We start from the raw sequence: 14,759 nt of genomic DNA, 5'->3' as shown, positions 1-14,759 counted from the left end.
AGTTGTGAAGTGTCTAGCAATGTTGGGTTTACGTTTTGTACATGCAGTCATGGGAGGAGAACAGTGTTGGGTTTACGTTTTGTACATGCAGTCATGGGAGGAGAACAGTGTTGGGTTTACGTTTTGTACATGCAGTCATGGGAGGAGAACAGTGTTGTGGGTTTTACTCAAACCTAACAGGCAGAATGAATTCACTGTGCCAGGCCTGATAAAGATTAGTCGTCTTGTTAAAAAGTGGCAACTTAAAACCGTTGTCGCAGTTCAATCAACTGTTATTATACCGTGAACACACAAGAACATGGAAATAGTTGTGTTCTACCTATGACTTATCACAAAATCTTGTTAGGTTGCGCACAGCGAGCACATGCTTGGCTCCAAAACGTTGATCCGTTTAAAGGTAAAACCTCGCCACTTAGATTTCCATCTAAATGAAGAACCAAATTGGCGAAAGCGATGCCAGCCCACCCTGGCCCCACCCCCTTTACTTCTCTGAATCTCGCTCTCCTCTGGTTTCACAACAACAACACGGGCGCCCCATCTGTGTGCGTAACTGTGGCAACCTCACGTGGGCTCACGTGGCGGAGGAAGCCCAAGAATGCTGTTTACTAACCCGGCTTGTGAAAATAGCGATTGGAGCCACAAAACGTTTGAGCTGTGGAGGAAGTGTGTGATTATAGGAGTAACCACCATCTGTCAGTAGTTAGAGAGAGAGAGAGAGAGAGAAGGAGGAGGAGGGAGGAGGAGGAAGAGGAGGAGAGGGAGGAGGAGGAAGAGGAGGAGAGGGGGGAGAGAGAGGGAGAGGGAGAGAGAGGGAGAGGGAGAGAGAGAGAGAGAGAGAGAGAGAGAGAGAGAGAGAGAGAGAGAGAGAGAGAGAGAGAGAGAGAGAGAGAGAGAGAGAGAGAGAGAGAGAGAGAGAGAGAGAGAGAGAGGAGAGAGAGAGAGAGAGAGAGAGAGAGAGAGAGAGAGAGAGAGAGAGAGAGGAGAGAGAGAGAGAGAGAGAGAGAGAGAGAGAGAGAGAGAGGAGAGAGAGAGAGAGAGAGAGAGAGAGAGAGAGAGACCCCATATGCTGCTCTTTTATGCATCACAATCAACCATGCAACACAAAATAATACAGTACAAGTTTTGTGTCCATACAGTATACACTGAAATATGTCTTTAGTTTCCTTCACTCCTTTCCCACATAACCCTGATACTTAAAATGACAAGCTATTGATTTCTTTAACGTCAGTGGTCATGAAGGAAAGGAGATGAGGAGATAATCATAACTGATAGAGTGAAATCTGATCCAGGAAGTAGACCTCTTGGAGCGATAGACAAACTGGCACAGGCAGAGATGGGGCTGCCTGACTCTCAGCCAGGCCAACTGGTTACTACAGAGAGGGCCAAGAGTTAAACTGCAGCCTCTGTCCTAGCCTGGCCAAGGTCTAGCCTGTCCTGCTTAAAGGGGCATTGTAGAAACCAGGAAAGAAAGGTTAGGAATGGTACATTTTAGCAATATGATTTTCTTCGATTTTTTTTTTGTTACATTGTGACTGTTTAAACTTAGATTTAGAACAAGGATGCACACAATGTTGACATTGACAATACATGCATTTTGTTGAGTGTATGAATGGCAGTGCAGGGGTTTCTCCTGTAGGATAAAATATTTTTCACATGAACACATGTGTAGGTAGACCTTACTGTGAAATGCTTACTTACAAGCCCTTAACCAACAATGCAGTTTTAAGAAAATAAGAGTTTAGTTAATTTAGTAAATATTTTCTTAAGAAAAATAAGAAAGTAACAATAACAAGGCTATATACAGCGGGTACCGATACCGAGTCAATGTGTGGGAGTACGGGGTAATTTAGGTAATATGTACATGTAGGTAGGGGTAAAGTGACTATGCATAGATAATAAACAGGGGGATGAATTGTTCAGCTGTCTTATGGCTTGGGGGTAGAAACTGATATTGACCTAAGGTTCCAGAGCAAGAGTTTGTTTTGGGTCCGTTGATCTGTACTGTTATCCAATCCATGTGTGACCTTATCAAAGTCATCCTGTTCCTAGGCTGGGGGGAGCCTTCTAGTGCCCACCCCAAACTAGAGCCCTCCTGGGGGGAGCCTGCTCCCCCTCCGGTCAGCGTGGACAACGGGACCTCCGCCTGGGGGAAACCCACCGGGAGCCATGGGGGCTGGGGTGTGGGTGACAACAGCCCCGAACCCTACAGACGGGGCAACCCACCCCTTGGATCTGCACCTTGCAAACCAGGTGAGAAGAACTCTAGTACTTTTTATAGATTAGATCAGATTTTTCCTGATTAATCGGAATTGCTGATGTTTTTACTAGGGCTGGGACCTCATGATATTACAATGTTTTACATTTTAGTCATTTAGCAGACGCTCTTATCCAGAGCAACTTACAGTAACAATTAGGTTTAAGTGCCTTGATCAAGGGCATATCAACAGATTTTGCACCTAGTCGGCTCAAGGATTCAAACCAACGACCTTTCGTTTACCTCTTAACCGCTAGGCTACAGTGAGGGGAAAAAAGTATTTGATCCCCTGCTGATTTTGTACGTTTGCCCACTGACAAAGAAATGATCCGTCTATAATTTTAATGGTAGGTTTATTTGAACAGTGAGACAGAATAACAACAACAAAATCCAGAAAAACGCATGTCAAAAATGTTAGTTTCATTTTAATGAGGGACATAAGTATTTGACCCCTCTGCAAAACATGACTTAGTACTTGGTGGCAAAACCCTTGTTGGCAATCACAGCGGTCAGACGTTTCTTGTAGTTGGCCACCAGGTTTGCACACGTCTCAGGAGGGATTTTGTCCCACTCCTCTTTGCAGATCTTCTCCAAGTCATTAAGGTTTCGAGGCTGACGTTTGGCAACTCGAACCTTCAGCTCCCTCCACAGATTTTCTATGGGATTAAGGTCTGGAGACTGGCTAGGCCACTCCAGGAACTTAATGTGCAAGATTTGACGGTACATGGCCTCGTCCATCGTCCCTTTGATGCGGTGAAGTTGTCCTGTCCCCTTAGCAGAAAAACACCCCCAAAGCATAATGTTTCCACCTCTATGTTTGACGGTGGGGATGGTGTTCTTGGGGTCATAGGCAGCATTCCTCCTCCTCCAAACACGGCGAGTTGAGTTGATGCCAAGGAGCTCCATTTTGGTCTCATCTGACCACAACACTTTCACCCAGTTGTCCTCTGAATCATTCAGATGTTTATTGGCAAACTTCAGACGGGCATGTATATGTGCTTTCTTGAGCAGGGGGACCTTGCAGGCGCTGCAGGATTTCAGTCCTTCACGGCGTAGTGTGTTACCAATTGTTTTCTTGGTGACTATGGTCCCAGCTGCCTTGAGATCATTGACAAGATCCTCCCGTGTAGTTCTGGGCTGATTCCTCACCGTTCTCATGATCATTGCAACTCCACGAGGTGAGATCTTGCATGGAGCTCCAGGCCGAGGGAGTTTGACAGTTCTTTTGTGTTTCTTCCATTTGCGAATAATCGCACCAACTGTTGTCACCTTGTCACCAAGCTGCTTGGCGATGGTCTTGTAGCCCATTACAGCCTTGTGTAGGTCTACAATCTTGTCCCTGACATCCTTGGAGAGCTCTTTGGTCTTGGCCATGGTGGAGAGTTTGGAATCTGATTGATTGCTTCTGTGGACAGGTGTCAAGCTGAGATTAGGAGCACTCCCTTTAAGACTGTGCTCCTAATCTCAGCTCGTTACCTGTATAAAAGACACCTGGGAGCCAGAAATCTTTCTGATTGAGAGGGGGTCAAATACTTATTTCCCAAAATGCAAATCAATTAATAACATTTTTGACATGCGTTTTTCTGGATTTTTTTGTTGTTGTTCTGTCTCTCACTGTTCAAATAAACCTACCATTAAAATTATAGACTGATAATTTCTTTGTCAGTGGGCAAACGTACAGAATCAGCAGGGGATCAAATACTTTTTTCCCTCACTGTACCTGCAGGCTACCTTGCGTGCTGATAGGATATGTGATATTTATTGCGTTTCGATGTTCCAAACATATCTCTGCTGCAGAGGGACAAGAAAGCCATGAGAAAACACGTTTTGATCAGTCATGGAAATATAATTGCTGAAAACAAATTGACTCTCTATTTAGTATGCAGCTACCCTGACCTCTGGTGGCAGACTGAATACACAATGTATTCTCCAATAGTCTTTCTATACCGAACTCTGTAATTTACCAGTGCATGGCTGTGCTATACTAAAATAAGTCTAAATCAACTGACAATACAAATACCCCACTGTCAGAACCAATACAAATACCCCACTGTCTGAACCAATACATATACCCCACTGTCTGAACCAATACATATACCCCACTGTCTGAACCAATACATATACCCCACTGTCTGAACCAATACATATACCCCACTGTCTGAACCAATACATATACCCCACTGTCTGAACCAATACATATACCCCACTGTCTGAACCAATACATATACCCCACTGTCAGAACCAATACAAATACCCCACTGTCTGAACCAATACATATACCCCACTGTCTGAACCAATACATATACCCCACTGTCTGAACCAATACAAATATATTATGTCATAATCAGTGGCAGCTGGTGTCTTAACTTTGTGGAGGATGATGGATAAAAATGAATTTGAAAAGATAGTAACACAACACTTCCTTCTCTCCCTCTGCAGCCCCCAAATCTATGCAAGACTGCTGGGGTGGCGGAGGTGGCGGTGGGGGGGAGGACATGGGTTTGTCTGGGGGCCAGTGGGACCCTGACGACGGGGACATGTGGAGCAGCCAGGCCTCCCAGGAGAGCAACTCCTGGGGCAACAGACCCAGGAAGGGCCCACCCAAGGGGAAGATTCCAGGCAAGCAGGAGGAAGCCTGGATCATGAATCGCCTGATCAAGCAGCTGACAGACATGGGCTTCCCTGTGAGTGCTGCTACCTTCTACTACCTCTGGGGTCAAACTCCACACTGATGTAATCTTTATACATAGAAATCTGATAATAATATAACATGCCATTTAGCAGACACTTTAATACAACAGTGAATGCATACATGTTGGTAGCCCCCGCGGGAATCAAACCCGCCTTCCTGGTGTAGCTAGCTCCATGTTCCTACCAACTGAGCCACACAGGATCACACGTACACATGCATGTTTGTGAGATATTTCTGCTGACAGCCGTGTGTGTGTGTGTGTGTCCAGAGAGATCCAGCCGAGGAGGCTCTGAAGAGGAACAACATGAACCTGGACCAGGCCATGAGTAAGTCTCTTCTCCCAGTCCTCAATACACTCTGTTAACTCCTTGTTCTTGATGCACTGTCACTGACTGTATCAGTGTTGGTAATATCCCTGTGTTCTCTCGCTGCTCTCTTTTTCTCACTACTCTCGCTACTTTGTCTCTCTCAGGTGCTCTGTTGGAGAAGAAGACAGAGCTGGACAGGCGGGGGATGGGCATGTCCGACTACAACAACTGTCTGATCAACAAGGGGCCAATGGGCTGCCGGCCTCCCCTCCACTCCAAAGAGTCCTCCTCAGATCGCTCCCCTTTCCTCGACAAGGTAATGACCCCTGACCCCCTCCCCAACATCACACACTCCTATATTGTCCTTGGGTTCTTCAATGAGAAGATGCTGTATAGCCAGGGCAGACATACAGTGAGGGAAAAAAGTATTTGATCCCCTGCTGATTTTGAATGTTTGCCCACTGACAAAGAAATGATTAGTCTATAATTCTAATGGTAGGTTTATTTGAACAGTGAGACAGAATAACGCATGTCAAAAATATTATAAATTGATTTGCATTTTAATGAGGGAATAAGTATTTGACCCCTCTGCAAAACATGATTTAGTACTTGGTGGCAAAACCCTTGTTGGCAATCACAGCGGTCAGACGTTTCTTGTAGTTGGCCACCAGGTTTGCACACATCTCAGGAGGGATTTTGTCCCACTCCTCTTTGCAGATCTTCTCCAAGTCATTAAGGTTTCGAGGCTGACGTTTGGCAACTCGAACCTTCAGCTCCCTCCACAGATTTTCTATGGGATTAAGGTCTGGAGACTGGCTAGGCCACTCCAGGACCTTAATGTGCTTCTTCTTGAGCAACTCCTTTGTTGCCTTGGCCGTGTGTTTTGGGTCATTGTCATGCTGGAATACCCATCCACGACCCATTTTCAATGCCCTGGCTGAGGGAAGGAGGTTCCCACCCAAGATTTGACGGTACATGGCCTCGTCCATCGTCCCTTTGATGCGGTGAAGTTGTCCTGTCCCCTTAGCAGAAAAACACCCCCAAAGCATAATGTTTCCACTTCCATGTTTGACGGTGGGGATGGTGTTCTTGGGGTCATAGGCAGCATTCCTCCTCCTCCAAACACGGCGAGTTGAGTTGATGCCAAGGAGCTCCATTTTGGTCTCATCTGACCACAACACTTTCACCCAGTTGTCCTCTGAATCATTCAGATGTTCATTGGCAAACTTCAGACGGGCATGTATATGTGCTTTCTTGAGCAGGGGGACCTTGCAGGCGCTGCAGGATTTCAGTCCTTCACGGCGTAGTGTGTTACCAATTGTTTTCTTGGTGACTATGGTCGCAGCTGCCTTGAGATCATTGACAAGATCCTCCCGTGTAGTTCTGGGCTGATTCCTCACCGTTCTCATGTTCATTGCAACTCCACGAGGTGAGATCTTGCATGGAGCCCCAGGCCGAGGGAGATTGACAGTTATTTTGTGTTTCTTCCATTTGCGAATAATTGCACCAACTGTTGTCACCTTGTCACCAAGCTGCTTGGCGATGGTCTTGTAGCCCATTCCAGCCTTGTGTAGGTCTACAATCTTGTCCCTGACATCCTTGGAGAGTTCTTTGGTCTTGGCCATGGTGGAGAGTTTGGAATCTGATTGATTGCTTCTGTGGACAGGTGTCTTTTATACAGGTAACAAGCTGAGATTAGGAGCACTCCCTTTAAGACTGTGCTCCTAATCTCAGCTCGTTACCTGTATAAAAGACACCTGGGAGCCAGAAATCTTTCTGATTAAGAGGGGGTCAAGTACTTATTTCCCTCATTAAAATGCAAATCAATTAATAACATTTTTGACGTGCGTTTTTCTGGATTTTTTTGTTGTTATTCTGTCTCTCACTGTTCAAATAAACCTACCATTAAAATTATAGACTGATCATTTCTTTGTCAGTGGGCAAACGTACAAAATCAGCAGGGGATCAAATACTATTTTACCTCACTGTAGTGTTCTGGGGAACCATTTTCTGGGGAACCACCTTATCAAGGAATCAAAAAAAAAGATTTAAAAAATGCCTAAATATATATATTTTTTTGTAAACAGTATAATACTGACATTACACTGTTGTGTAACTCACTCAATAGTGTGTTTGTTCCATTCTTCGCTAGTTATGAGGGGACGGGTTCTGTTCTGTACAGGGTAAGGTTCAGTTTCTATGTATCCACCCATTGAGAGTGTAATGGTGACGCTCTCCCTCTGTGGCTGTCTGTGTGGGCGCAGGACGGTGTTGGTAGCCTGGTGGAGGACGTCCACACCTCCTCACCGTTTATGCCTTGTTCCCCCGGCCCCCTCGGCCTGAAACTCCCCTCCCTGCCCAGCACTGCCCTGCCTCTATCCAGCCAGGGCCTGGGCGGCCCACAGGGCCTAGCCATGCAAAACTTGAACAACAGACAGGTAGGCAGCACACTGTCTACGGCTATGTGGGGTTTAGACAGCAGACAGGCAACAGACAGGTGCCATAAGCAGAATTGGGGGTAATGTGGAGTTGAATGACAGACTGCTAGGAAAGATAGGAGTCTGAGAAGAGAAAGGACTGGTTGGCATACTGATAGGCAGAGATGGACGGACGGATGGACGGACTGGCAGGGGACAGACAGAGCTAGAGGGAGCTTGTATTTAGGTTTGGATTTTTCACTGGGGTTTTGTCTAGTCTGTTAAATCTTGTTGGACTTTTTATGAATCTAAATCAAAGTTTATTCGTCACGTGCAATGGCTGTAAACGGTTCAGAGATATGCAGACTTGCAGTTCTTCCTCAACAGTGCAGAATAGTGGGTCCCTATCATCATGCTGTTCCACACTCGTTTCCACCTCTCTCTCCCTCTCCTCCCTCCCTCTCCTCCCTCCCTCTCCTCCCTCCCTCTCCTCCCTCCCTCTCCTCCCTCCCTCTCCTCCCTCCCTCTCCTCCCTCCCTCTCTCTCCCTCCCTCTCCTCCCTCCCTCTCCTCCCTCCCTCTCTCTACCTCCCTCTCTCTCCCTCCCTCTCCTCCCTCTCTCTCCCTCCCTCTCCTCTCCTCCCTCCCTCTCCTACCTCCCTCTCTCTCCCTCCCTCTCCTCCCTCTCCTCCCTCCCTCTCCTCCCTCCCTCCTCCCTCCCTCCCAGATGCAGAGTGGAATGTTGGGCAGTAGCGGTGCAGCACAAGCCCGGGCCATGCAGCAACCTCCTCCTCAGCCGTCAGTGCCGCCTCTCGGCTCCTCCCAGCCTAGTCTACGCGCTCAAGTGCCTCAGTTTCTCTCCCCTCAGGTACACACACACACACACACACACACACACACACAACATGGACCAGGGTTGTATTCATTATGGGAAAACTGTGTAAAACGGTTTCCAACGGACAGCGAAAGTGAGAGGTTGTTATTAGACAAGTCCAGGTAGGGAGGGATCCTTGTTTGGATTCATTGTCTTGTATTTAGTGCCTAATGAATACGACCTGGGGAATACCACACACCTCTCAGCCCCCTCCAAGTATCTCCCCTCACTCATTCACACACACACACACAAACACACTTGCACTCATATATAGAATCATACACACACACACACAAATTTTTCAGCGACCCTCAGCATAGTTTACGTGCATAAGCGCCTCAGTCCTGTCCACCGTTTTTTTCTCGTACTTTAGTTTATGGTTTCTAAAACCGTATCTTTTGGTCTCTCTCTTGTCTAGGTTCAAGCACAGCTCTTACAGTTTGCAGCAAAAAACATTGGTCTGAATCCTGCACTTTTAACCTCACCAATAAACCCTCAACATATGACCCTTTTGAACCAACTATACCAGCTGCAACTGGTGAGTCCTCTTCTGGTCTCCTCTCAGTTTACTTTAGGACTCCTCCATATAAAACACTATGCAGATACACTCTGTACACGCTTATATCATACACTTCTCCACTGCCTCATTGCCTTAGAGATGTGAAAAACCCTTAGGTTTTGACTGATCGCATTCTGTAGCAACTAGAAAGTGCTGTGTGTGCAGTTGTGTGTGTGTGTGTGCACGTGCATATTTATGTACATATGCGTCTGTGGATTTGTGTGTAAACATGTATTCCTCTGCAGGCATACCAGCGTTTACAAATTCAGCAGCAGATGTTGCAGGCGCAGCGTAATGTTTCTGCTCCCATCCGACAGCAAGAGCAGCACGTGAGTCCCCCTCTGTGTCCCTCCCTCTCAAATACAGCCCACTAGTTTCACCCATCTCTGCCTTTCATATCTACTGATCCTGAACCCGGCCAGGCCTCATACTGGGGTAAAACCCTAATGTTTTACCATTCTACTACAGCAGAGGGGGTGTATGTGCTTTGTAGACATACCTGGGTTCCTAGTCTGGTGAATGTGAGATAACCTGGGTGGTTAATCCTTAGTAGAAGCAGATGTTATATGTATAAGGGGCTATACTTGCCATTCTCTCCAGTAACTGTCCCATTGAAAATGTTCCTGTGGTCTCTGCTGGCTCACAGAGAAACTGACCACCAGCTTTGTGTGTCTCTCTGATGTCACTTCCTCTTCTTGCAGGTTGCACGTACAATCAATAACATGCAGCAGCAGATCCAACAGCACCAGAGACAGCTGGCCCAGGCCCTGCTGATGAAGCAGCAGCAGACCCTCGGCTCCCTCTCCTCCTCCGGCCTGCACCACGGCCAAGGCAAATCAGCCCTGGACTTGTTCCCAGGCCACCCCCAGGCTCCGGGCCTACCCGACCTGCAGACCAAAGAGCAGCAGTCGTCCCCCAACTCCTACAGCCCCTACCCTCTCTGTGAGTGGGAACTCTGTTCCACAATGTGCACAACACATTGTAGTTCCACTGTGCTTCTGTTTGCTCTTTGGGCTCTTGTCAATTTGGGACAGTTGTTGACGTCACAGGGGCTTTATAAATACATTTGATTGATTGATTGATTGATTGATTGATGGCAGGACTGGGAATGTCATCATTGTTACAGGTCCCAGACCTGTGTGTGCCCTTTCTGTGCTAAACAGATCATCTTTCTGGTCAATATCTGTCTGTGTTCAAATACAGCTGTTGGGACTTGCTCAGTGTCTAACAGATATCCTGTGGCAAAGGCATTACGATTGATTGGATTTATATAAAGAACCATAGCAACAAAGTGCAAAACAAGAAACGAGTGCTTCATCCTTAATGCTTTATTGACTTGTCTGGTGTTACCTCCCTGCCTGTCTCCCTCTCTGCCTCGCTGTCTCCCTCTCTGCCTCGCTGTCTCCCTCGCTGCCTCGCTGTCTCCCTCGCTGCCTCGCTGTCTCCCTCGCTCCCTCTCCCTCCCCATCTCCCAGCTGGACTGAATCCTAACATGAATGTAACCGGCATAGAGGTGGGAGGCCTGTCCATGAAGGAGCTTCCCCAGCCCCAGTCTCGCCTCTCCCAGTGGACACACCCCAACTCCATGGACAGCCTCTCTGGAGGCTCATCCTCTCTGGAGCCCAACCTGAACAAGCACGGTACAAACTGTTGACACCATTGTCCAATGTTGGGACAATAAAGATGTATTGAACTCTACTGAGCTGGACTGAGTAGAACTGGGGAATATGGAAGGACTATGGTGTATGACACTCAATAAAGATGTATTGAACTCTACTGAGCTGGACTGAGTAGAACTGGGGAATATGGAAGGACCATGGTGTATGACACTCAATAAAGATGTATTGAACTCTACTGAGCTGGACTGAGTAGAACTGGGGAATATGGAAGGACCATGGTGTATGACACTCAATAAAGATGTATTGAACTCTACTGAGCTGGACTGAGTAGAACTGGGGAATATGGAAGGACCATGGTGTATGACACTCAATAAAGATGTATTGAACTCTACTGAGCTGGACTGAGTAGAACTGGGGAATATGGAAGGACCATGGTGTATGACACTCAATAAAGATGTATTGAACTCTACTGAGCTGGACTGAGTAGAACTGGGGAATATGGAAGGACCATGGTGTATGACACTCAGTTGGCAGCTTCAGAACGTAGTTTTGGGTTTTTCAAGTGGAACCTTGTAATTTCCATCTCAATGTTACTATATGTTCTAGGAAAGGGGGATACCTGGTCAGTTGTACAACTGAATGCATTCAACTGAAATGTGTCTTCCGCATTTAACCCAACCCCTCCTGTATTGGTTTCTATTAAACCTGACTAAGTATTCCATTCTCTAGTTCTAATTTACATTGTACTTAACCAACTTCCCGGTTCCCCTCTTGTCTCTGGCAGGTTCCAACCTGGGCCCACCCGGGAAGCCCCCCCAAATGGAGGATGGGTACAGCCCCTACGGCATGATGCCTGGCTCCGAGTCCCCCACCAACCCCCTGGTGCCCCCAGACAGCTGGAGCCAGGGCAAGAGCCCCAACGACAAGATGGTCAACGGCACCAACATCACCTGGCCTCCAGGTCAGTTAGATGGCTAGTTAGACTGGGATGGTGGAAAACACTCCTGGACAGCTACAGTGACTGCTTACTGTCCAGCCAAAAACCAATTCACCTAATATGATGATCATGGGACTGATGTGGCCAAATTAGTTCTGTTTTCAAGTGAATTTATCAGAAGGGTTTAGTTTCATTGCAAGCACCACATTTTGTATTTTTGTATTTTGTACATTACTAAACCAGGTAATCATGTAAATGAATGAGAGGAATGACAATTGTAATACTTCCTGTACCATCACTTTCTCCTACAGAGTTCTGCCCGGGCGTGCCCTGGAAGGGCCTGCAGAACATCAACCCGGAGAACGACCCCAACATGACCCCGGGGAGCGTTCCCAGCGGCCCCACCATCAACACCAACATCCAGGACGTCAACCGCTACCTGCAGAGAGACCGCAGCGGAGGTGAGGAAGGAGGACCAGGGAAGCGGAAAGGGAGGGTGAGGGAGATGAGGGGGGAGAAGGAAGGGAGAGAGGAACAGTGGAGGTGAGAGACTGGGGTGGAGAGGGACAGGGGAGGTGAGAGACAGTGGTGAGGGAGGGAGGGGAGACGGACAGGTGAGAGGGAGGGAGGGGAGTGTTCATGTTGTAAGTAGTCCTATACATACATAATGACGGCGCTCTCCCTCTGGTAGACTTGGTCTTGAGAGAGGAGAGCTGGGGGTCTGAGATGACCTGACTCATTCAAAGAAAACTGCTGCAGGCCAAATCAGATACTGTGCCTGCAATGTATCCCAGTGGGTTGGGGAGACTGAATATCTGTAACAGTTAGGTCACTGGAGGGAGCCTGCTTTTTTTCTTCTGGTCCTGCTGCTTCTTCACTTAACTGCATGTACAATCTGACACTCATATATCTACACTACTAGATCATCTTATTCCCAACACTTTGAACTCTCCCATATCACACAGCCACAGAGCACCACAGCTATTCAGTCATCCACTTTCATTTATTCTGTTTCTTTATTAGATTTTCTCTCTCTCTTCCATTCCCTTCTTCTTCTGTTTTTGTTTTGCTGGATGCGATGCCCCCATAGGCTCCTCCCCCACCTCATCTCAGAACGAGGCCCTGCCCCCCTCCACCGATTGGCCAGTCAGTGCCTACTCTAGCTCGTTCAGTCTGTCGTCCCCGGAAACGGACGACCCAGGTACACGGTTTGTCGGAGTGGGCGGAAGTCGCCTCTAACCACTGATACAGGGTCAAATCTTATATCCTACCATATTCCGAGTGGTTATGTTTAGGATCAGGTGATATGATAATCTGGTCCTAGATCTGTGGGTAGGGGTCACTTCCGCTTTGAGCTAGTTTGTCCCCCTGCCCCCCATCAGTGTTGCTGCTTGTCCCAACCCTACCCTTACCTCCTCCCTGCCCTGTCTCTGGTGGCTCAGTATCTGGTCCAGAGGAGGACCCCATCCTTACCATCGCTTTAGTTGCACCCCTCATACATCTTCCCTCTGGTGGTGTTGATGTAGCCACACCCCTGTGTGTAGCATGGGGGGAGAGAAGAGAATAGGGGGGGAACTGGGAGGAGGGTATATATATACTATATCATACTATATCTTACTATAGTTCTAGTAAGAGGTCTATCTGTGTTCCTGGCCTGATCTGTCCCATATTGTGAGGCATGGACTGAGACTGACCCTGTGCTGTACTGCTTACTGTGCGGTCTGGGACTGTGTGTGTGTGTGAAGTCTAGCTGTGTTTACGTCTGTTTTTGGTTCAACACATACAGGAAAAGCAGAATGAATGCTCTGCTCTACCGTCAACAACCCCTCTACCAGGGTATTATTCTGACTAGTGTTTTGGGTTGTTTAGTTCCCTATGTGTTGTTGATAGAAGAATGCCAAGTATCTCCAATTGTTGCCAAGCAATCATTGTGTTTTTTTCTTATCTCTCTTTCAGGTAAATTGTCGGACATGAAGTCCACCTGGTCCCCGGGGCCCATCTCCCACCCCTCCCAGGTCTCTCTGTCCCATGAGTTGTGGAAGGTCCCCCAGGGGCCCCGCAGTAACACAGCCGCCCCCACACGGCCCCCTCCGGGCCTCACCAACCCCACCAAGCACTCCTCCACCTGGGGAGGCAACTCCCTGGGCCTGGCCCAAGGCTGGAGCAGCTCCTACTCCTCAGGTAAATAAAATTGTATTTGTCAAATGCGCCGAATACAACAGGGCTGTATACAAATAGAGCTGACCTTACTGTGAAATGCTTAACCAACAATGCAGTTTTAAGAAAATGGAGTTAAGAAAATATTTACTAAATGAACGAAAGTAAAAAAATATATATATTTCAAAAGTAACACAATAAAATAAAAATAATGAGGCTATGTACAGGGGGAACCGGTACCGAGTCAAGGTAATTTGTACATGTAGGTAGGGGTAGAGTAACTATGCATGATAATAAACAGCGAGTAGCAGCAGTGTAAAAACAAAGGGGGTAGGGGGGGGGGGTCAATGCAAATAGTCTGGGTGTCTATTTGATTAGCTGTTAAGTAACTGGATGGGGACTGACTGGATAAATGATAAATGAATTGACTGAATGGGTTTGGTCCAACCAGTGCATCTGCAGTTGATCAGTTATGAAGTTCATGTAACATCTGTCTTACTCTCCAAAAAATGTAGTGTATTTCTTGTGCTTGCCATAAAAACTGTAGCCCTCATAAATGTTCAGTTAGAGTAGAAGATGACTGAAGGCCAGGTTCTAGAGGTGATACAGACTAAAGGCCAGGTTCTAGAGGTGATACAGACTAAAGGCCAGGTTCTAGAGGTGATGCAGACTAAAGGCCAGGTTCTAGAGATGTTGTGATACAGACTAAAGGCCAGGTTCTAGAGATGTTGTGATACAGACTAAAGGCCAGGTTCTAGAGTTGATACAGACTAAAGGCCAGGTTCTAGAGGTGATACAGACTAAAGGCCAGGTTCTAGAGGTGATACAGACTAAAGGCCAGGTTCTAGAGGTGATACAGACTAAAGGCCAGGTTCTAGAGATGTTGTGATAGACTAAAGGCCAGGTTCTAGAGGTGATACAGACTAAAGGCCAGGTTCTAGAG

General features: G+C 47.2%; 1 protein-coding gene across 8 annotated transcripts in view; it reads left to right on the top strand.

The window, feature by feature from the left end:
• Positions 1 to 14,759, top strand: part of LOC106601827 (trinucleotide repeat-containing gene 6C protein) — an 87,023-nt gene that overhangs the window by 61,299 nt on the left and 10,965 nt on the right. For 4 of the 8 annotated variants that reach the window (XM_045719937.2, XM_045719939.2, XM_045719936.2 and 1 more), the window contains 14 exons: positions 2,050 to 2,250; positions 4,694 to 4,938; positions 5,215 to 5,272; positions 5,419 to 5,570; positions 7,519 to 7,692; positions 8,398 to 8,538; positions 8,963 to 9,082; positions 9,349 to 9,432; positions 9,805 to 10,045; positions 10,579 to 10,743; positions 11,507 to 11,683; positions 11,971 to 12,120; positions 12,750 to 12,860; positions 13,616 to 13,840. In XM_045719937.2, coding sequence (XP_045575893.2) covers positions 2,050 to 2,250; positions 4,694 to 4,938; positions 5,215 to 5,272; positions 5,419 to 5,570; positions 7,519 to 7,692; positions 8,398 to 8,538; positions 8,963 to 9,082; positions 9,349 to 9,432; positions 9,805 to 10,045; positions 10,579 to 10,743; positions 11,507 to 11,683; positions 11,971 to 12,120; positions 12,750 to 12,860; positions 13,616 to 13,840 — 2,244 coding nt within the window. The remainder of the gene's footprint in view (positions 1 to 2,049; positions 2,251 to 4,693; positions 4,939 to 5,214; positions 5,273 to 5,418; positions 5,571 to 7,518; positions 7,693 to 8,397; positions 8,539 to 8,962; positions 9,083 to 9,348; positions 9,433 to 9,804; positions 10,046 to 10,578; positions 10,744 to 11,506; positions 11,684 to 11,970; positions 12,121 to 12,749; positions 12,861 to 13,615; positions 13,841 to 14,759) is intronic. The other 4 variants (XM_045719941.2, XM_045719940.2, XM_045719943.2 and 1 more) reach the window with 3 other exon arrangements.

This window comes from Salmo salar, chromosome 06 (assembly GCF_965601325.2).
Source record: "Salmo salar chromosome 06, fSalSal1, whole genome shotgun sequence".
Lineage (NCBI taxonomy): Eukaryota > Metazoa > Chordata > Actinopteri > Salmoniformes > Salmonidae > Salmo > Salmo salar.
The sequence above is the reverse complement of the archived record's forward strand: the minus strand, read 5'-3'. Positions and strand labels throughout refer to the sequence as shown.